Source organism: Acipenser ruthenus, chromosome 5 (assembly GCF_902713425.1).
Source record: "Acipenser ruthenus chromosome 5, fAciRut3.2 maternal haplotype, whole genome shotgun sequence".
NCBI classification, from domain to species: Eukaryota; Metazoa; Chordata; class Actinopteri; order Acipenseriformes; family Acipenseridae; genus Acipenser; species Acipenser ruthenus.
In genome coordinates this window covers 18966846-18988620 of record NC_081193.1, presented here as the reverse complement: position 1 = coordinate 18988620, position 21775 = coordinate 18966846, and the positions used below count along the sequence as shown (strand labels likewise).

General features: G+C 41.3%; 2 protein-coding genes across 4 annotated transcripts in view; one reads left to right on the top strand and one right to left on the bottom strand.

Annotated features, from left to right (window-relative positions):
* Window positions 1-1293: 1293 nt before the first annotated feature.
* Window positions 1294-10819, top strand: LOC117402594 (WD repeat and coiled-coil-containing protein-like). 2 transcript variants are annotated; one of them, XM_034003915.3, is made up of 4 exons: window positions 1294-1468; window positions 2530-4464; window positions 5485-5605; window positions 7928-10819. In XM_034003915.3, the coding sequence occupies exons 2-4, from the start codon at window positions 2551-2553 to the stop codon at window positions 8089-8091; spliced, it is 2199 nt and encodes a 732-aa protein (XP_033859806.3). In that variant the 5' UTR covers window positions 1294-1468; window positions 2530-2550; the 3' UTR covers window positions 8092-10819. The 2 variants fall into 2 exon arrangements, with proteins under 2 accessions (XP_033859806.3, XP_033859805.3); XM_034003914.3 differs by lacking the exon at window positions 1294-1468 and having other exon boundaries at window positions 1528-4464.
* A 42-nt stretch (window positions 10820-10861) lies between these two features.
* Window positions 10862-21775, bottom strand: part of LOC117403409 (sphingosine-1-phosphate transporter MFSD2B-like) — a 32824-nt gene continuing 21910 nt past the window's right edge. Inside the window, exons 9-14 of one of the 2 annotated variants that reach the window (XM_034005532.3) lie at window positions 14953-15036; window positions 14642-14725; window positions 13736-13845; window positions 12892-13035; window positions 12047-12223; window positions 10862-11419 (exon numbers count right to left, since the gene is read on the bottom strand). In XM_034005532.3, coding sequence (XP_033861423.2) covers window positions 11365-11419; window positions 12047-12223; window positions 12892-13035; window positions 13736-13845; window positions 14642-14725; window positions 14953-15036 — 654 coding nt within the window. In that variant the 3' untranslated portion in view covers window positions 10862-11364. Of the gene's footprint in view, window positions 11420-12042; window positions 12224-12891; window positions 13036-13735; window positions 13846-14641; window positions 14726-14952; window positions 15037-21775 lie in introns of those variants that run through there. The other variant, XM_059023757.1, reaches the window with a different exon arrangement.

Sequence of the window (21775 nt, the reverse complement as noted above, 5' to 3'; positions counted from 1 at the left end):
GATTGGTTTGTGTGTATGTAAATGTGCCCCTGTGTGTGTGAGCCAGTAGGGCTCGGGGGGAATCCCTATTTAGCTGTGAGCAGCTCGGGGCTGTGCTATGCTGTGCTGTGCTGACCCATACTGACCCGTGCTGACCCCTTGATGAATAAAATCTGTGAATGAGATCTTGCTGCGGTCGTCTGGCTCTCTTTTTTTTGCCCGCTGGACGTTACAATATATATATATATTCACCATTCACTCAACAGAACAGCAGTCTATCACTCTACAGTAGGTAGATACTGTATTTGAAAGGGCTAACAAGCGTACAAATTCATTACAAATCCAAATAATTAGGTGTTGAGGTATTGTAAAGCAATATTATATATATATATATATATATATATATATATATATATATATATATATATATATATATATAAAGGTAGAATAATTGTAATCAATATATATATATGGCTCTAGAGTTCCCGCTATTTATATTTAAGATAAACAATAAATAAATACATATTTTCATAACCAGTTTCATAAACTAATACACCCATGATTAAAACACTGTCATTATTATTATTATTATTATTATTATTATTATTATTATTATTATTATTAATCCTATGAGTAACACTCCCACCTCCCTCTCGTATATTGAATGGTTTGGTCCAGAATCAGCTCATCTCACTGTCTTTATTGCAGCCACTTAGACTAAGAGCGAATGAGAAGAAAAAAAAAAATGTGTAAGGCCACAGGTACCCTTTATTTGTTTGTTGCGATTGAGTTTTATCTTTTAAATAAATGTTTCGCGTATTGTATATACTTGATTTATTATATAGAGAGAGAGAGAGGTCTAAAAATAAGAACTGTTCCAAATATAGTTTAAACCTAATTGTAAAATGCTAACACCTTATCACAGCGTTGACAGGTTCCTCACATTCACACCTGTTGTTCCAGACCAGAGGCACGCTATATTCAAACTTTTTCATTATCTGTTAAGGGTTTCTTACGGTTATTATATTATTTGCTTATTTGTATCTTATTTATTTGTAAAAGAGATACATGTATATCGATCTCCATAAAGAGCAAAACAGTTAAATATTGTACACGTGAAGTACGGAGGCGGTGCCCTTCCTCTCTGCCCAAGAAGAAGTGAGGGGAAGGCGCTTCCTGCCGACCCCGCAGCACTACACTCCTGTATATATATATATATATATATATATATATATATATATATATATATATATATATATATATATATATATATATATATATATATTTGTAAAACCTTTTTGTGCTTAAATATCCGACTCCCAGAAAATCGCTGCAGTTTTGTTTCCTGCCCTCTGGCACGCACTGCTATGCTGTGTGCACCCACAAGCGGCCATACTCTGCAAATGCAACTTCAGAACAAAGCGAAAGAACTACACTTCCCAGAGCGCTTAGCCGAAACGGATTTTGATTCTGTCTTGCGCATGAGGTGGTAAGTATATGTGATACGTGTGTAGTGTGTATGTATACGATTTCTTATATTTGTATGTACAATTCGTTTTTTTGTAGCAATGTCGTGGGCCAGACTGAAACTGACAGATTATTTGCTGCTGACGAATGACATTTTGCGAAATTATATTTAATTTATACGTGTAAAAACTAAATACATATACAGTACGTCATCCCCAAATCACACATGCGTTCGTTTTTTATTGTACGACTTTGTCTGCCCGTCTTCGGTTGCACAACACTTTTGTATTACCTACTGGTGGTTGCTATGCAGTTATATAATTTTTGTTTAGTCTTGTCAATATTTCAGATATTTTCTTATATCCCAAATCCCGGATGGATCCCAAATCTAAAAGGTATAAAGCGAGTTAATAAATGCTCTGCAGATAGGGAGTTGCATTATGACTTTTGTATGGATCACCATCATCGTAACAAGACATTCCAGTGACAGACAGTTAATATTTACTTTAATTAAGAAATACATTAACATGAATAAATAAGTGAACACTTTCACAATACAAAATGCATCTTGTTGAAATATAGCAGCCTTTTCCAAGACTGTTTTTTTTTACCTGCAAATCACAGAATATGCTGTTGCTAAAAACAATAGATTGGAATATTATTTAAGTACTGTTGTACACCTGAGGATATTTAATTGAAATTAGTCTGATCTGTGTGTCTTCATTTACAAGATCTCCAGCCCATTGCCAGTTATATTCTTCACATTGACTCTTTTTTAAAATAGTCAGCCACTTAAAGCATGTAAGAGGTTAAAAGGTTTACATGAGGCTGCCCTCTTTCATGTCTAAAAATATCAGAAAGGCATATTTAAGAGCTTGAGTTGGGGCATTTAAGCATAATCAGCTCAGACCTGGGTGTGGCACTGCGCATGGCTAGGATTAAACACTTCACATTGCAAGAGAGGTCTAAGAGCCTTTTCAAGCACATATTTGTAGTGTCTCTGTAATGTGCTTTCAAGTACTGGACGATTTTCTTCATTAAAATGTGGCTCGGTGTTTGATTCTTTCTGTTTTTTTCTCCTAGTTTTTTTCTTTTTAAAGAAGAATGGAACTTGGCAAGGCAAAGCTCTTGAGGGTTGGTCTTAATGCTTTAAGTCAAGCTATTCACCCTGTGCATGGAATTGCCTGGACAGATGGCAGGCAGGTAGGACTAACAGCCATATACATGGTCAATGGGGAGCCTATGTTTGGTGATGCCAATGTCATTGGGCAGTTTGAACACGTTCTTGGACTATTTTGGGGTCCTGCCTGCTGCACAGACTCCCCACCCCTTCTTGCTGTCCAGCACAAGAAGCATGTTACTGTGTGGCAGCTCCAGCTCAGCACTCTGGAGCCGAACAAACTCCTGTGCAGGCAGACGTGCGAAATGGGAGAGCCTTTTCCTGTGCTCTCCCAGGGTTGTGTGTGGCACCCCAAGAAGGATGTCCTTGCAATACTGACAAAAAAGGATGCATCAGTATTATTTACTGTCAGGACGGACAATCGCAGGGTGAAAGCAGACATAAAAGCCAGTGGCCTGATACACTGTGCATGCTGGACAAAGGACGGCACACGACTGGTAGTTGCTATAGGGAGTGCTCTCCACTCGTACATTTGGAATGACATTCAGAAGAGTCTAAGCATGTGTTCTTTTTGTCCGATATTTGATGTTGGAGGATACATCTGTGCTATAGAGTCTACAATGGATGCCCAAGTTGCTGTTGCTACCGAGCTACCTTTAGATAAGATTTGTGGTCTCAATGCTGGAATTGCTTTTGATGTCCCAACTGGTACAGAAACAGGATCTTTACCATCTCAGTCTTCAGTACTGGTTGTGGATGAAGACAGATTCTTCGATTTAAGGAGGAAGTCTATTGACTCTGAAAGATCCCTGGCTGTAAGTTCAATAGCTTCCTCTACATCTGGCCCTCTGGACTTAACTCATATCCTTGCAAATCACAGGAAGTCTGATCCCAGTCCGCTCATTCATTTGAAGCGCAGAGACCATGCTACTGGAACTGGTCAAGACTCTTCGCACCTGATCTTGGTGACATTTGAAAGAAAGGTGACCACAACAAGAAAAGTAAGCATCCCTGGTATTCTGGTCCCTGACATCATAGCCTTTGATCCCAAAGCCCATACTGTGGCAGTGGCCTCCAATACATGCAACATGGTGCTGGTGTACAGTGTGACCTCCTCAGCCATGCCCAATATACAGCAGATCCAGCTTCAGAAAAACGAGAGGCCTAAGGGGGTTTGCTTCCTAAATGACACAATGCTGTTGCTTTTAGTTGGGAAGCAGAAGTCAAACGACCCTGCTTTCCTCCCCTCCTCAAACACGGACAAATACATCATCAGACTGATGACCAAGGAACTCATTTACGATAAAGAATCTTGTTCCTCGACAGTATCTGCTCAATCTCCGCAATCTCTCCTCGACTTGGGGGTCAGCATCCCAGGCATTAAGAAGTACTTTGAAAACCTGTCTAAGGAAGATCGGGCGGTGGGAAAAGAGCTACTGCTGCCAGGAAATACTGCCATCCAGTCTCCCAGCGGCAGGAGAAAGTTCATCGAAGAAGTCAAGAGTGAGGAGAGCCCAGTGACGAGTGTGACAGACCTTACAGACAAAGCAACCTCCAGCGACTCATCGATCGCCATTGAACATTTTGATGCAGAGCCTATAAACCGGTCAGCAGGCTTGAATATGATGGGGATGTTTTGCAGTGAGCCCAGCAGGCCAAGCTCTCCTCGATTAGAGGCAGAAAGACTCAATTGTGCCCCAACCGTCCCAATGAGTAACAGCCTTCCAAAGGACAAAAATGTGGAGCAGCTGTCGCAAAACCTGGAACATTTGTTTGTCAGATTTTCAGAGGTACAGCAATGCCTCTCGGAAATCACAGACTTCACTCGAAATGGAAAGAAATCCTCTGGAGCCTATCCAGCATCTTCTGAGCCCCCCTTTATTAACATCACTTGCCATGTAAGTGATGTAACGCAAGCTATTAAATAAGAAAGTAGGCTATATAGTGGCCAGCATTATTATTGGTAAACCGTATAGCTGCTTGGTTCAGTGTAATCTATTTGACATTATACTGCACCTTTTTAAAATATTTTTTTAGGTAATGTATTTTTTTCTCTGTAAATTGACATTGTTGCCCTAGATAGGGTTGTATGGTTTTTCTTTTTATTATATTTTAGGCAGTAAAGAGTGGCAGTGCCTCAGTTCTGTATATTTCAGGACATTGTTTGCACTTTGGTACTGGATGCTAAAAGAAGATACAGACCATATGGAACCACTTCTTGAGATCAAGTTTTCCATTTTTCTTTCCTTGTGTGTGTTAATAGTCATTAATATTTAGCGTTCTCAAATTAGATATGTTTTTACAGTTACAGTATGATCAGGAACTTACTCAGGAAATAAAGTGGACAGTATCCAGGCTTATTGTAAATATCACACAATACAGTACTCCTTCAGGCATATTGCTCTTTAATGGATTAATTGTACTTCATCAATTGGATTGTTGAGCTACTCAATTCATGCAGTAGTAGTGTTTAATAACATTGTAATGTCGAATAACTACTATGCTGCTTTAAAAAAAGAATTACAAATCACAAACACGTATTTAGTAAAATAATGACCAAGAATCAGAATCGCTCCCATTTTACTTTTTGTACATGCGACACAGTGGTCCTTAATTTCCCAGTTAGATGCTGAAATACAAATCGTTTGACCAGTTGAGAACCAACTATCAAGCTCCTGTCAGGCTCTGAGAATGTAGAACTTTAGTGATAAGTGACAGAGCAAAAGATATGTTGTTATATTGTATATCTGTTTCCTGGCTGTGCCACTGGGTTGGGGTATACAGTGCCAGTATTTGATGACCTATCTAACAGTATTGGGAGCTCTATGTGTCAACAAAGAGACCCAGACAGATCTGCATCTTCAGAATGACAGTTTCTAGTATTAGTTGGTGCTTATGACGTTTTCATAAATCTACAGAAGCAGCTTTCTGAGAATGTATTCATCGATGAGAGACGGCCTGTGCTGCTGTGTGAAGGCAAGCTGTCCCTGCGAGTCGTCCAAGAGCTGTTTAATCTCTCCATTGTGGAAATGTCACACGGTAAGCTGTGTATTGTGTCTGTTTTTACCATAGGTTTTAGTTTAAAATGGGGTCTCCTAAAAACCTACAAATGAAACAATTCATCAGGATCATCACGTGCGTTATATTAAAATGAAAAAAGTATATTCATCAGGGTTCTAATGCAGTACATGATATTGGCTGCAGTAAGACAACACAGTTTTAATACAAAGAAAATGACTCGATTTCTAATAATCACTGTCATGCAAGTCCCCAGAGCTGCAGCACCTGATCAAGGGTCCCGATCAATAAGCAGATACAGCAGTCTGAAACAGCAGTTAAAGCCTATTGCATGATTCAGCCAATGAACAATATTTTATCAGTTGGACAAGCCCTGAATCCGTTCTTGTGTCACTAGAGATTGCTGTAGTTTTGCCCCCTTTCACACTGGCACTCCTACCTGGGTATGGACCCGGGTCACAATCCCGCATAGTGTGAAAACACGTACCTGGGTCGGACCCGGTGAGCCATCTCAGAATGTGGGTTGACACGCTTTGACCCGGGTTGAGCGAGACAAAATGATTGACAGCCGTTCATGAGCTGACGCAATAACAAACAGCCATGCCTGCGTGAAGGTTTCACTTACGCAAGGAACATTTCTGTTTATTCTGTTTAGCCATATTTTTGTTGATTGAGACACAGGGATGTGTAAAGATATTTGCTCTGATCAACATTTGGGCCGACGGTTCAATCCAGAGAAGCCTGGATGGAAGCGTCTGTAACAAGCTGCTTCCGGGGCATTGATACGCGCATTGTGTACTTGTGTGTATCACCCAGGTCAACCCTGCTTTATCAAAAGCAGTGTGAAATCACGTACCCGACCCGCATGACACCGGGTCCTGACCCGGGTAGAGCATGCCGGTGTGAAAGGGGCTTAAGAGGCAAACATGCTGACCCTGAGTCTGAGCTCTCCAGTCAGGGAAATATCCTCAGGAAGATTAGGTGAGGTGGGGTGGGGGTGGGAACTAAAAGTATTTTCCTAATGTAGCTAATTCGATTTTAAACATCTAAATGCCTTTCCTTTCTGAATTTTATGTAAATACCTTTCCTTTATGAATTTGTAAAAAAATAAATAAAAAAATCTATTGCTTTGGTTTTGTAGCAGTAGGCACCTACTAATACTACAAGAATATACTTTCTTTATATGCATATTTGTCCAGACCTAATTACAGTCATGATCCAGTCTCTTTTTTTTTTGTTTTTATCAGATTAAGGTGTTGACCTGCCCATATTTCATATGGTCCTTTGTCATTGGTATTTTAGTTCAAAACTTTTATTTAAATTTCATTTTACTCCAGGATAAACTACACTGAGGCAGCAAGCCACCTTTGCTTTCAGATGGGTCCTATGAATCGCCAGTCTGTACTTAGAGTTACCAACATTATGAATCCTCCTTACAACACACAATTCATCTGTAAAACACCAGGCTCTTGCATTGCCCCAAGGTTCACCAGCTGCTTGCAGGGGGTACATAATCTCTTATGCACATTACACGTGCTTTAGAACTGTGTTGTTGTGTAGAGCTTAAGAGAGAGCAGAAAATAGGCAGAGATTAAGCACGAAGATACGATTTAGGGTTTAAAATCAAATCGGCTTATGGCACAACATGTGACATCTTCATGTGGCACACAGGTCATCCTTTGACTAATCTGAAACTGGACTGCTGGTTTGCAAATTACAGTGAACCTATACTAGTTCAGTGCAGTGTAAATGCTGTAAGTAACACGGGATCTGTTTGTAGTTTACCCTGAGTTTACCATCATTGTCAAATGAAAGGTTTTCTTAATTAACATATAATATACAGTACATTTAGACGTGGATCTGAAACAAAGGGAATGTTTTATTGACAAATATATATAGTGGATTGGTAACATTTTTGTGTTTAATATTATAATACTTTTATAATACTTTGTTTTAAGCCACGGTATTAGTTTTAACACATCTAATCCTTTTCTGTACCAGACAATATATATATATATATATATATATATATATATATATATATATATAGATATATATAGATATATAGATATATAGATATATATATATATATATACATATATACTGTAGTACATACAACTGTATGCTCTATTTTTAAACTTTAATATCAAGTTTCTTTAGTGTAGCCAATTTCACATTAAATGTGCATTATATACTGTATTTTCATGCACTGTATTTAAAAATAACTACAAACATAAGCATTACTGATCTCTTTAGCCAACTCCCTTATACATGTATATAAATATTCAGTATATGTTTGTCATTTTGTTTAAGATTATCTGTAATGTTTCTATTCCCTTATAGGCACACTCTGGATAGTTCTGGTTGCTGATGGTGAAGGCTTTGTTCCATTAACATTCAAACCCAAGGATGAAATCGCAGTTAGAGATGGGAGGGCGAAAACTGTCTCATTGTCTTCCTACAGTGCCAAGATGTCACAGTCAGAATCTCCACACGTTGCAACTTAAATGTTGTCCCAGAACTTTTTGCTACCGAAAACTGAGTACTGTAACATGCATTATTGCACTGTATGCTATACAAAAGTGAGGGTTGGGATTTTCATATAAAACTTTATTTTTGAGACACTGTATGTATCTATATTATTTTAGTATGGGTTTATAAAATGCATAAACATGCAGTATTGGTTACAAGTGCTTTTGGTTAGAATATACTGATTTAAAGACATGTGAAGGCAAAGGCACAGTGACCTTTTAACATTGACAAGCATAAATGAATGTATTACCTACTTTTGATACGGTATAGTTTTTTAATGTTTTTGGCAACTGTATATTTTGAAGTGGTGTTTCGATAAAGTTTTTTCTGTTTTACGCAATATGGCATTCATCTGGCTGACTCGGAAGGGCTTAAATTATTTTTGAATTATTGTTTACCATCACAATGGCTGTTTTCCTCTCTGATAAACTAGTTGAAAGGTCATTAAACACAAAGAAATTTGTATTTTGTGATCCACAAGAAAGTAGGAGCTGGGAAAATATGGATTTTACATTGCCACTGAATTAGTTTTAGTTTAATCCTATCCTATGAAGTATAAGAAAGCTTACTTCACTTCATATTTGAGTTTATACTTAATTCAGGTGGGCTGCAGAGAACAAGCCTTACAAGGACAATATAATAGGTATGTGAGAGAGAGAACAAAGAATTTACTGTAATATCAAAATAACAGAAGAATTACTGCAATACCCAAATAACATATCAACGGTAGAAATGTACTGTGTTTAAAAACAGTTTTGAATTTTATTTTTTGTGTTGTGAAAAATCAGTACCTGATATGTAAATAACCTTGTATATGTAATATACTGTATACATTTTCTATTGCCAAATTAATATCAGCTGTGAACTTGTGGTATCGTGTAATGCATTTTATACTTGGTGCAATACTTTTTTCAATGTTATATACACGTAGTTTGTCTAATTTAATTTCCTGCTGAACTTTACAGTATTTGTACAGTATTTTGTTCTCCCTACAATGCCATAGTTTTTTGGGGGCTTTACCCCTTCAATGCCCAGGTTTATTGGACTGTCATCAACATTAGCAGCCTAGATAGTAAAACCTTCTGTATCCTTCTCAATTTGTTTTGTTTAGACTTAGTGTCCCAGGTTTCTTAAGGCAAGCTGATTATTCCTTTATACAGGATTATTCACTCCCACAGAATGTACCTAGCATTGCCCGTGTGAAGTGTGCTCACCAGCAGCATGTAAACACACTGTAATTAGGTCCGCCCCTGATTAGATCAGTCGTATAGCCTAGATCTGTTATTAGGAATCTCAACTGGTAGAAAATGCAAGAAAGAACAAAATACATTGTTAGGGTCCAACTGGCTAGCATTAGCTAGTTCAGAATATATAGCAGCTATAAATGAGAGTACTGTGATAGTGACTGGTATTTGATAGTTACTGACTTATTGTATAAAAAAGCTTTGGATACTCTGAATACTTCCAAAACAAACAACTGCCCCTCTGCTTGTAAATGAATAATACGTTTGAATTTAGCATGTGGTAGTTCTGCTTAAATGAATCCATATTAAGCTTTTGATTTCACTCCGATTAGATCTTCAAATAGATCTCCAGTTAGGGGGTGTATTTGAAAAAAATACACGTGTTTGTGTCTATAAAGGTTCAGCGTGTGATTTAATTGCCCTTCTACACCTCTTGGAAGGAATTACTGTAACAAGACAACACAATACAGTAACCTAGAAGATGTAGATGTATTAAGGACATCTGCCACTGGGTAAGTTTCTTGCATTGATCAAATTGAAAACCTTTTCTTCTATAGACAACCATGTCTTCTGGTTGTCAGCTGATGCGAGAGAAACAGTGTGAACCCCAAAACAACCATGTTTTTAGTGTAAATTTCACACTAGACACAGTATATATACACACACAGATGAACCCACTTTGTATCATGATTGCCGTGCAGGCATAATTTGTGAAATAAAGCGAGTCCTGATATTATGACAGCATATTACATGTGCGAGAAAAAAAAAAAAACGGTGAATTAAACAGTGTTTTAATATTGTACATTTAGTCGCTCTTTACATTTAAAAGAAGTGCATATAGTTTACTACAGGACAAATATGTTTTGTCATTCTCTAAAAAAGGCATGGATTGTCTACTGATGAGAGCTATCAAATAGGCGTTGCACTTGGTGTTTGTTAAAGAAATTTGATGACGCTGGTGTTTTGTAACTGAACTGTATCCCGTTAAGACCGCCCACGCAGCATTTGACAGGCTGCACAAAATGTGACAATAAGCAGGTTTGCGAGATGATAGGTAATTTCTCAAAGAACCTATGGTGGTTTTTGAAAAATGGTGATAATAAACAGGGCATGATATTAAGCAAGGTGATAAAACAGGTTCATCTGTGTAAATATTGCTTAGTAAATTCAAAAGGGCACAAAGTATAGTAAAGCCTTAATTATTTCAAAGGTAGAAATAATTTATTCAGTGTTAGTGTCCTGTATAATAATGTGCAGTAAAGAGAAATATTACCTGATGCAAATGTTATTAAAGAAAGTAAATAAACATCTCAGTCAAGTACATTTAGAAAAACACTTCTTGTAAAGACTTTATATTCTTTCAAATAGTCAAAAGTATAAGATGAACCACCAACTAAAGGTTCAGCACGTTGTTTGCAGTGCGACACTGCAGGTCAACAGGTATAAATATATTTAGAAAAAATTATATATATCTACACACACACACACCCGAGAACCAATATGCTTTTGAAAAAAATGCAAGTTTAATCTTATGATAAAGGAAACATCTCTTTCAATAAATCAGATCTTCAGAAGATTAATACAATTTGTCACAGAACATTCCTGATCCATGTAATACCCTGTTAATACTCATAGTATGAAACCAAAAGTAAATATGTAAAAGTCTTTCCAGATAAAATGCTCACTAAAAACCTCTTCAAATTTATTGGGTTGTACTTGTTTATTTAAATAAATAAAAAAGCTTAATTTATTCCAAATCAATACAATGTGTAATCATTCCCTGAAATAAACTTACCTAAATAATTGTAAAATACACAAATTCATTAAAATATATAGATATATTTAACTGTTAAACAATTTGTTTAAATACAGCACTAAAATCTTTAATGATACTGTAATATCAGTTTAATTTGTTTGCAGTGTATTATACACTAATAATGAAGCATATCCCAGGTAGCCTGGAATGTGAGGTTTCCAATATCTTCCGTTTGTTATCAAAGGTTGTTATGCAATACTTCTCACTTCATTTGCTTGACTTCCTGAATTGTCGCAATGCTTTCTGTATTAAAAAGAAATGTTTCAGTATTAAAAAAATAAAAGTGTGCAATATTTCAGATCAATAAATAAACCACATGGATCATCTCAGTACATCAGATCCAGAGTTTATAACCCACTAATTATGGCCCACTGGACGCAACTACAATTTGATTAATGTTTTTGGTCTTCTGTGTTATATTGTCCAATGTTAAGTTTAATTGATACAATAGACCAGATTCTCAAAGCTATTTAATCCAAAATCATTAGCACAATTTTACTTAAGACAAAAAATGCACAAACAACAAGTTGGAGTAAACAAATGAGAATTTAGCCTAGATTTATACCATGTCATACGATTACGTTTTGTAAGTGTACTTTGCAAACGAGATCAAATATATTTGAGGAATCAGCCCCTTGTTAAATATTCTCTGTTAAATAAATTGTTCCTCCGCTCCGAAGCCTGGACAACCAAAAAGTAACAAATTAACAGACTAAATTTAGTGAACCTTTAAATATAATAAGGCACGTTCCTACCTATACCCCTTAACACTAAAATCAATTACTTTTGGCAATATAAAAAAATGTTAGTTGCTAGATGTTTAATAATATCAATTAGGATGTGCAGCATTGTCTACCTGTCAAAGCTTACCTGAGCTCCCTGAGTGAATGCTTGTTCTTTAGCCTGACCTCCTCAGTGATCGGGTACAGCAGAAGAAAAATTAACCCAGTGACTATAAACACTACAGGAACTGCTCCAAGCAGAAGATTCAGGACGTAAGCCACGCCAGGTGGCTGTTTACAAGCTCCTGTGTCATAGCCAGCAAACCTGAAACAAAAGGATACACAGTTAACAGAAATAAACATGAACAAGCACATCTCAAATGTAAGCATGATGTGTTTCCACATCACTGGACCAGTACTTGGATGTGAGGCCTCCAATGAACACAAGGGGGCTTTATATTTGCAGAACTTATTTCAAGTTATCCTCAGACATCGCTTATGGTTAAATTTATGGAAAAAAAAAAAAAAAAAAAAAATGGCACTGTGACAGGACAGCGTTGTGGGCCAGTATCAGCAGGGAGAGACTCAGAGGCAAGAAAACTGCAGTTTAAGTGCTGCTGCACATTTTTAATAAACACAAAATAAAAAGGTCGAACAAATCAAACACTACTGCTCACAGAGCGAAAATAAAAGGTTAAAGAAAAACAGGTCTCACACACAATAAACAGGAACAAATAACTGGCTCAAGGGCCAAAAACCATCAGCTGGGCATTAGCCTTCACTACAAAGCTTTGAAAATAACCACAGCAACAAACACTCACCAAAAACAACTCCTTCAAACAAAGCATTTTCTCTCCTTAAATACTATATGGCTGGAGCCTAATTATCATCGATTATTCCATTTAGCTCCAGCCACATTCTCACATGTATTTAGGGATAGGAAATCAACCCCTGCCAACCACCACCAAAACAATATTATTTACAGGCACTTACTCGAGACACAGTGTAGAAACTCCCAATGAAATACCAGCAGCAAATTTTGTGAAGAATGCATAGAACGAATAGAAGATAGCTTCATGTCCCTTTGAGTGTGGATTTATTAATCTGAAGTCATCAACTACATCCGGCAACATTGACCTAAAAATAAAAATTGAATTTTTTTTTTTAGGAGGTATAGGTTCCTATTCACAAAACTGTTTAAAGGATTTTTATTTTTTTGACTTTTTTTTGGAAGACTTAGATCTCTTAGGTTAAAAACACTGTGTCTAAAAATGAGAATAAACTAAAAACCCTCTCTAAAACAGCTGAAAAGGGTTTCATGAACTGAAAACAAGATTTTAAAAAAACAGTCCTTAATGCTTTGTGAACAGGGCCCATAATTATTATTATTTATTTCTTAGCAGACACCCTTATCCAGGGCAACTTACAATTGTTACAAGATATCACATTATTTTTACATACAATTACATAATTTTTTTACACATTATTTTTACATACAATTACCCATTTATACAGTTCGGTTTTTTACTGGAGCAATCTAGGTACCTTGCTCAAGGGTAGAGCAGCAGTGTCCCCCACCTAAGATTGAACCCATGACCCTCTAGTCAGGAGTCCAGAGCCCTAACCACTACTCCACACTGCTGCCCAATCGTCTTGGCTCAGCAAAGTTTCAGTTACAATGATAGATCCTGCCACAATTCTCTCTCCCTGGATTTAGCCAATATGACAATTACAAAGGTGCCGACTGGATCACAGCATCACAGGATGGAAGTACCGTTCCAGCTACCCTACCCCAAAAGAGACAAAAAGACATTCAAGGTTCTCTTGGTGTTCTTACCATGGCAACAACAGAGAGGCAGCAACACTAAGTCCAGACGAGACAGCCACCACGTAGGCCACAATAAGATTCGGGAAGCAAACCAGCATAATTGTAAATGGTATTATCCACTGCCGAGAAAAAACAAAACAAAAGAAAAACACAATATATAAGGATTTACTAGCATTATGGGAAACCATCATTTCAAATGATAGTACCAGACCATAGGATAGTGAAGTTACGAGTTTGTATACCTTTGTGGCCTGCTATCTTACCTGTGTTTTACATTCTGTACTGAACTTACGCATCACACTGTACACTTCTTATGTGCAGTACAGCGTGACATGGTTTGGGCCCAGGCTTTCCTGATTTTGTAAAATATGCACATGCTATCCACCATATGTTGTGTAAACACTGTGATAAACTAGCCAGCTTCCTCAGTGCTACTACCTATCCTCTAACCTATTGGTAATCTGAAAACACAAATTCGTTATCAGCATAAGATGAAATCAAAATAACAATTGCTTAATTGGCTTTTTTAGGTTTCACAAAAAATATAAATGCCATACAGCTGGATTTATATAATGTAATAATACAGTAGAATTAACCAGTTTGATTAAGAAGTATGGTACACATTCACTGTTGTTGTCACAGCCTCTTTGCAGATTGACGTGATACACGACACTGTTTCAAATCACCTTTAGAGCCCTCACGGTACATACTGTGACGAAAGAGACCCTTATTTATAACGTCAATACCACAAACCCAGCATTCCACTATTATCCCCAGCCGCACATTGTAATAAAAGTCTGCTGCATAGTCTGCTGATTCTACGTTTTGTATCAGAGGTACCAACAGAACGGAAAGCCTTGTAAATAAGGGTGGAGTGTGCTTGAGAATGAAAACAACAAAGAAAGAAAAGCTTACTGAAATGCCACAGTATGCCGTTGTCTTCTTGCCAAACCTCTGCAGAAACCACTGCCATAGTGGAATACTCATAACAGCAGACATCTGGATTGAAAAAAAAACATCATCATTTGACATTGCACTGAACTACAGTATTGGACATGGTTTGTTTCTTTTTTTTATTTACCCTCGTTCTGCTGTATTTCTTTCTCCCTTTGAAATGCTACTCACTCTAACTGATTTTATTATTAGACAAGATTATGTGATTAAAATGAACTGTTATGACTAGATTACTGTTTTTATTATTTCATTTTGAACAGGAATGTATTTACCAGGAGTGTCAACACAATGTTCTGAAAGTGATCTCGGAGGTCCACAGCGTAGGTACAAAACAGGACAAAGTTGCTCTGCACCAGCTGTCAAGAGAAACAAGAAGAACGGATCATGCATCCTGTGTAAAAGGCTTGGGCGGAGGTACCCCTTTTGATTTCATAGCACAGATGTATTTTTACAAGTAAAAGTAATTATACCCAAAAACCAACGGCCTTTAATAAAACATATATGAAAGTAATAATATGATGTCAGTATTTAATTATTAGCTTGTAAATATGTGTAAGTAGTAATTTAATTCTTTATTATTATTATTATTATTATTATTATTATTATTATTATTATTATTATTATTATTATTTATTTCTTAGCAGACGCCCTTATCTAGGGCGACTTACAATTGTTACAAGATATCACATTATTTCACATTATACACATTATACATTATAGCCTCCTACATCTTTAGCCTCCTGTACTGTAATCACTAGAGATGGGGGGGGGGGGGGGGGGGGGGATAATGGAACATCTTTTTTAAATAGTATGTGTTACAAGATTACAGTTTACAGTGTTGGAGTCGAGTCCACCGTATCCGAGTCCGAGTCAAGACTGTCCGAGTTCGAATCCAAGACCAAGTCCTGGAAGTCCTAGTCCAAGTCAAGACCGAGTCCTGGAAGTCCTAGTCTGAGTCAAGACAGTCCGAGTCCAAGACCGAGTCCTGGAAGTCCTAGTCAAGACCGAGTCCTGGAAGTCCTTGTCTGAGTCAAGACCGAGTCCGAGTCCAAGACCGAGTCCGAGTCCGAGACCGAGTCCTGGAAGTCCTAGTCCGAGTCAAGACCGAGTCCTGGAAGTCCTAGTCTGAGTCAAGACCGAGTCCTGGAAGTCCTAGTCTGAGTCAAGACAGAGTCCGAGTCCAAGACCGAGTCCTGGAAGTCCTAGTCCGAGTCAAGACCGAGTCCTGGAAGTCCTTGTCTGAGTCAAGACCGAGTCCGAGTCCAAGTCCAAGACTGAGTCCGAGTCCGAGTCCAAGCCCGAGTCCGAGACAGAGTCCTGGAAGTCCTAGTCCAAGTCAAGACCGAGTCCTGGAAGTCCTAGTCCGAGTCCGAGTCTGAGACAGAGTCCTGGAAGTCCTAGTCCGAGTCCGAGACCGAGTCCTGGAAGTCCTAGTCTGAGTCAAGACCGAGTCCGAGTCTGAGTCCAAGACCAAGTCCTGGAAGTCCTAGTCTGAGTCAAGACCGAGTCCGAGTCCGAGTCCAAGACTGAGTCCGAGTCCAAGACCGAGTCCTGGAAGTCCTAGTCTGAGTCAAGACCGAGTCCGAGTCCAAGACCGAGTCTGAGAAGTCCTAGTCCGAGTCTGAGGCCGAGTCCTGGAAGTCCGAGTCCGAGTCCGAGTCTGAGACTGAGTCCGAGAAGTCCTAGTCTGAGTCAAGACCGAGTCCGAGTCCAAGACCGAGTCCTGGAAGTCCTAGTCCGAGTCCGAGTCTGAGAGAGAGTCCTGGAAGTCCTAGTCCGAGTCAAGACCGTCCGAGTCAAGACCGTCCGAGTCGAGTCCGAGTCCAGCAAAAATGTAACTGCTGGTTATTTGGATAGTAATAATTGAGAATAATTACTAGTATTACTACTAATAATAATTAGTGGTGGCTGGTGAACTTTGAGAGAGGTGAGGCGTCAGAGCCAACTCTTATTTTATTCCCCAACCATAACCCCCCCCCCCATTTCACCTGTCCCACATACACGAATAAGATAAAAACATTTTATACTACCTACACACGATGTACTGTATTTAACTGTTCTGCAGTTATCCTATGTTGTGTCAAGTCAGTGATTTGAAATCACTCATGTCCGTTTCTTTCCAAAATATTAATGAGAATCCTCTTAATTGCTAGTGACTGTGCATTACGTTACTGAAACGAAAGCCTGCGATATAAATGACCAGAGATACTAGGCTACTGATTTCTGTATATTCACTGAGAGTACATTACCTTTTTAGATGCAGATTGTGATAAAATATTGAACTATGTTGTATCTGCTCAGTTACTGTCTTACAGAACTATAGTTATAGATTATACACAAGAGAATGAAGTTTGAAGGATTAGAATTCTAGACAGCAGAATCTGTTGCTGTGCACTGTGAGCCAAGTAAAAAAAAAAGCCATTTGACAGCTTACAATGCTTAGAGAAGAAATATTATTTATGAGGAGCCAAACAGGCCATAATTCATACATGTAACACATGTAGTACATTGGTTTGTCTGTATATATGACTGGTTTATGTGTCAAATGCATTGGCTCGGGTATACATATATTTGGTGAGTGTTGAAAATGTCCTGGTTGGTTTGTTTGTACACTGTATTGGTTTGTATGTTTAATACATTGGTTTGTGCATAATATATTGGTTAGCATGTATACTAACGGACTGCGTGCACACTATAATGGTATGCATGCATACTGTATTGGTTTGTGTGCATACAATATTGATTGCTTCACTTACTTTGTTGATTTGTAAGCTTAGCGCATTGGATTCCGTGTGCACAATACTGGTTTGCAGCCATAGCGTTGGTTTGTATGTGTATACGGTTGTGTAACAATTGCTGTCGGATGATATACATTTTTTGAGGGGGGGGGGAGCAGAAAACAAATTTGTTAATATCTCTATTTTATTTAATGTACATTTATAATCAGGATAAATACAGTACAAGAATCATTATCTGATACAAACCAACGCTGCAAACCAGTATTGTGCACACAGAATCCAATGTGCTAAGCATATAAATCAACAAAGTGAGGCAATCAATATTGTATGCACACAAACTGATATAGTATGCACACAAACATATATAGTACGCACACAAACCAATATATTCACACAAACCATTATTTTATGTATGCAAACCAATATATTGTACAAATCAACCAGCACATTTTCAACACTAACCAACTATGTATACGTGAATCAATGCATTTGACACATAAGCCAATCACATATACAGAAGAACCGTTATAGTTTTTAGAACCAATACACTGCATACACTAAATATATGAATTATGGCCTGTTTGGCCCCACATAATTATCAGCTGGCTCATGCACTTCGTGGAGAGAGCATCAAAATCATACAATTGGTTTCATGTGTTCACTGTACCTCATTGTAAACACAGGCCGATTAACCTAGAAACCATTGTGGTCATTTAAAAATAAAGAGGGTGTGACACTTATGTGGCTAAATTGTCTCATTACTGTGTGGTGACAGTACTGTTCCAGTCATAAAAAGAAACACATTTTATAAAATAAAGAAAATAAAAGGGAGAACACTCCTAATTGAAAGTTTTTAACCCACAGATGTCCGGGTGCTCAGTGGAAAAATAAGGCCTAACAGTTCTGTGGGTATGAGATAATCCCAGTTTCCTCAAGTGCTTCAGAAGAAAGCCCCACCACTGTTCAGGCATTATACTGAAAACCTGAGAGCACTGTATTTATTGTAGCGATGAGAGGTCTAGCACAGCCATGCTGGCACAGATTTATTAATTTTTTTTCATTCGTGGGTGTGGCGGAGTGTCCCGCCCCTATTTATTATTATTTGTATTTTTGTTTGCGGCGCGGGTAAAAGCGCCGCGTCTTTTATTATTATTTAAAAACCCCGTGAGGATGCATGGCTGATCAGCTACTGATTACTTAAATAGCTGACAGTCATGCATCCTTACCAAACGCGTGCAGACTCTGGCCGGGGGATAATAAGATAATTACCAACTAGTTAATCCCTCGGCCAGAGTATATAAACCTGCAGCTCTCTGCACTTGATGTTGGGGTGTTGGAGTAGAGAGTACGGGGAGCGGAGAGAAGGATAATATTTAAAAAACAATTGCTAATACGTGCTGGATAATCCAACACGGCACTTACTTGTTTGTTTATTTATTCGTTTGGCCCTCGTGCCCTTTTGTTTGTATTTTGTTTAAATCTGTTGTTTGTTTATTATTAAATACGCCGAGTGCTTTTGCACTCGGTTTCACCCGCCCATCCACTGTTTTGGAGTCAGTTACTTCCTGGTCCGTGACGTCATCCACCACACCACTGCGAGCCAGACTGTCACATATGGTGTCAGAAGTGGGATAAAACAAACGCCTCCAATAGCCGGACCAGGAAAGAAAAGCTCGTTTTTTTGTTCGTTTTTTTTTTCCAAAGTGTTTTTGTGTGTTTTTGGGGAAAAAAAAAAAAAATATGGGAAGAAGCGGACGGAGGAAGCAGCAGCTACAGCAGCGTGGGGCCGGTCGCAGGTCCCACTGTAGCTCAACCATGCTGGACGTCTGCCCCACCTGCTTGAAAGGTGAGGAGTGGTGCTTCGCTGTTGGGGAGGTGGGTCACATAGCACCCGACCAACCCCCTCCATGGCAGGAGAAAGAGGAGCCAGAGCGTCCAGTGAGGGAGGACCTGCATCCTCCAAAGAGGACGAATGCACTCTCCTCTGAGGGAGTCTGGGACTGGCTGGTGGAGCCGGGGAGGGATTATGAGGAAGCCCTCCCTGCAGTGATCAACCTCCTGTGGGCAAGAGATGGGGAGCGCTGGGAGGCCTGGGAACAGCAACACCACCCAGCTTCCCTCCCAGACATCGCAGCCATGGTGTTCAACTACCTGGCTGCGGATATGGGAGAGACCCTGCTGCTGCCGTCTCCAGCGCCAGAGGGAGAGGAGCCATCGCTGCCGTCTCCAGCGCCAGAGGGAGAGGAGCCATCGCTGCCGTCTCCAGCGCCAGAGGGAGAGGAGCCATCGCTGCCGTCTCCAGCATCAGAGGGAGAGGAGCCATCGCTGCCGTCTCCAGCGCCAGAGGGAGAGGAGCCATCGCTGCCGTCTCCAGCGCCAGAGGGAGAGGAGCCATCGCTGCCGTCTCCAGCGCCAGAGGGAGAGGAGCCATCGCTGCCGTCTCCAGCGCCAGAGGGAGAGGAGCCATCGCTGCCGTCTCCAGCGCCAGAGGGAGAGGAGCCATCGCTGCCATCTCCAGCATCAGAGGGAGAGGAGCCATCGCTGCCGTCTCCAGCATCAGAGGGAGAGGAGCCATCGCTACCGTCTCCAGCATCAGAGGGAGAGGAGCCATCGCTACCGTCTCCACCAGCAGAGGGAGAATGCCTGCTGGTTTCGCCTCCACAGCCTGGGGAGGAGCCCGAACGTCCTACGCCCGAGTGGGAGGAGCCCGAACGTCCTACGCCCGAGTGGGAGGAGCCCGAACGTCCTACGCCCGAGTGGGAGGAGCCCGAACGTCCTACGCCCGAGTGGGAGGAGCCCGAACGTCCTACGCCCGAGTGGGAGGAGCCCGAACGTCCTACGCCCGAGTGGGAGGAGCCCGAACGTCCTACGCCCGAGTGGGAGGAGCCCGAACGTCCTACGCCCAAGAGGGGGGAGTCGGTGCGTCCTACGCCCAAGAGGGAGGAGTCGGTGCGTCCACAGCCCAAGAGGGAGGAGTCGGTGCGTCCACAGCCCAAAGAGGGGGGAGTCGGTGCGTCCATAGCCCAAGAGGTGGAAGTCTGCGCTTCCACAGCCTTAGGACCCAAGCTGCAGTCCCAAGAGCCAGAAGGGGAGGAGTTACAGGCTCAACCCCCTGAATTTTTCTGGGGGGGAGAAGGGCAGGATGCTGGTGTTCCCCAGCAGCCTCTATTTATGCTGCTGAAGGGAGCACGGCACACACCAGCCCAGCCGCCACAGCAGAGGGAGCCAGCACCGCCACAGCCTCCCTCTGAGTGGCCAGCATCCGCCCCATCGCCTCTGCCTCCACCACCACCAGGAGCAGAGCAGCAGGAGCTGCTTCTGTCTCCACCATCACCAGGAGCAGAGCAGCAAGAGCTGCCTCTGCCTCCGCCACCTCCACCAGCAGAGGGTGAATGCCTGCTGGTTCCACATCCACCGTCGTGGGAGGACTGCTTGCCCCTCCCACCTCCACCAGCAGAGGGTGAATGCCTGCTGGTTCCGCCTCCACCGTCGTGGGAGGACTGCTTGCCCCTCCCACCTCCACCAGCAGAGGGTGAATGCCTGCTGGTTCTGCCTCAACCGTCGTGGGAGGACTGCTTGCCCCTCCCACCTCCACCAGCAGAGGATGAATACCTGCTGGTTCCGCCTCAGCCGCCATGGGAGGACTGCTTGCCACTCCCAGCTCCACCAGCAGAGGGTAAATACCTGCTGGTTCCGTCTCAGCCGCTGTGGGAGGACTGCTTTCCCCTCCCACCATCGCCATTGCCTGGGGATTGCTGTTCTGCATCGCCTGGGGCTGCCTTTTGTTCTCCACAGGACACAGGGTACGAGGGAGAAGTGGAGCTCCCGCTGCCGCCTCCATGGCCAGGGGCTCCCCTCCCGAGTTCGCCTTCCGAGGGTCCGCTGCTGCTGCCGTCGCCTTCCGAGGGTCCGCTGCTGCTGCCGTCGCCTTCCGAGGGTCCGCTGCTGCTGCCGTCGCCTGGGGTCGCCAGGGATCCTGCTTCGCCTGGGGTCGTCGAGGGTCCGGCTTTGCCTGGGGTCGCCAGGGATCCTGCTTCGCCTGGGGTCGCTACACGATGGCCGGAGCTCCATGAAAGGGAGCTGCCAGAAATGAAGAAAGGGGGGGAGGTCAGGAGACCAGCTCCCCCAGCCGCACTTTCGCGGCTGGAGATCATGTGGTCGGAGCCCCACGGAGGGGAACTGCTGGCCATGAAGAAGGGGGGAGAGGTCAGGAGACCAGCTCCCCCAGCCGCACTTTCGCGGCAGGATAGAGTGTGGCGGGAGCCCCGGAAGAGGGAACTGCCGGCCACGAAGAATGGGGGGGTGCCAGAGATTCCACCATGGCCACCCCCCAGAAGTAACTTGCTTCCCCCTCTTC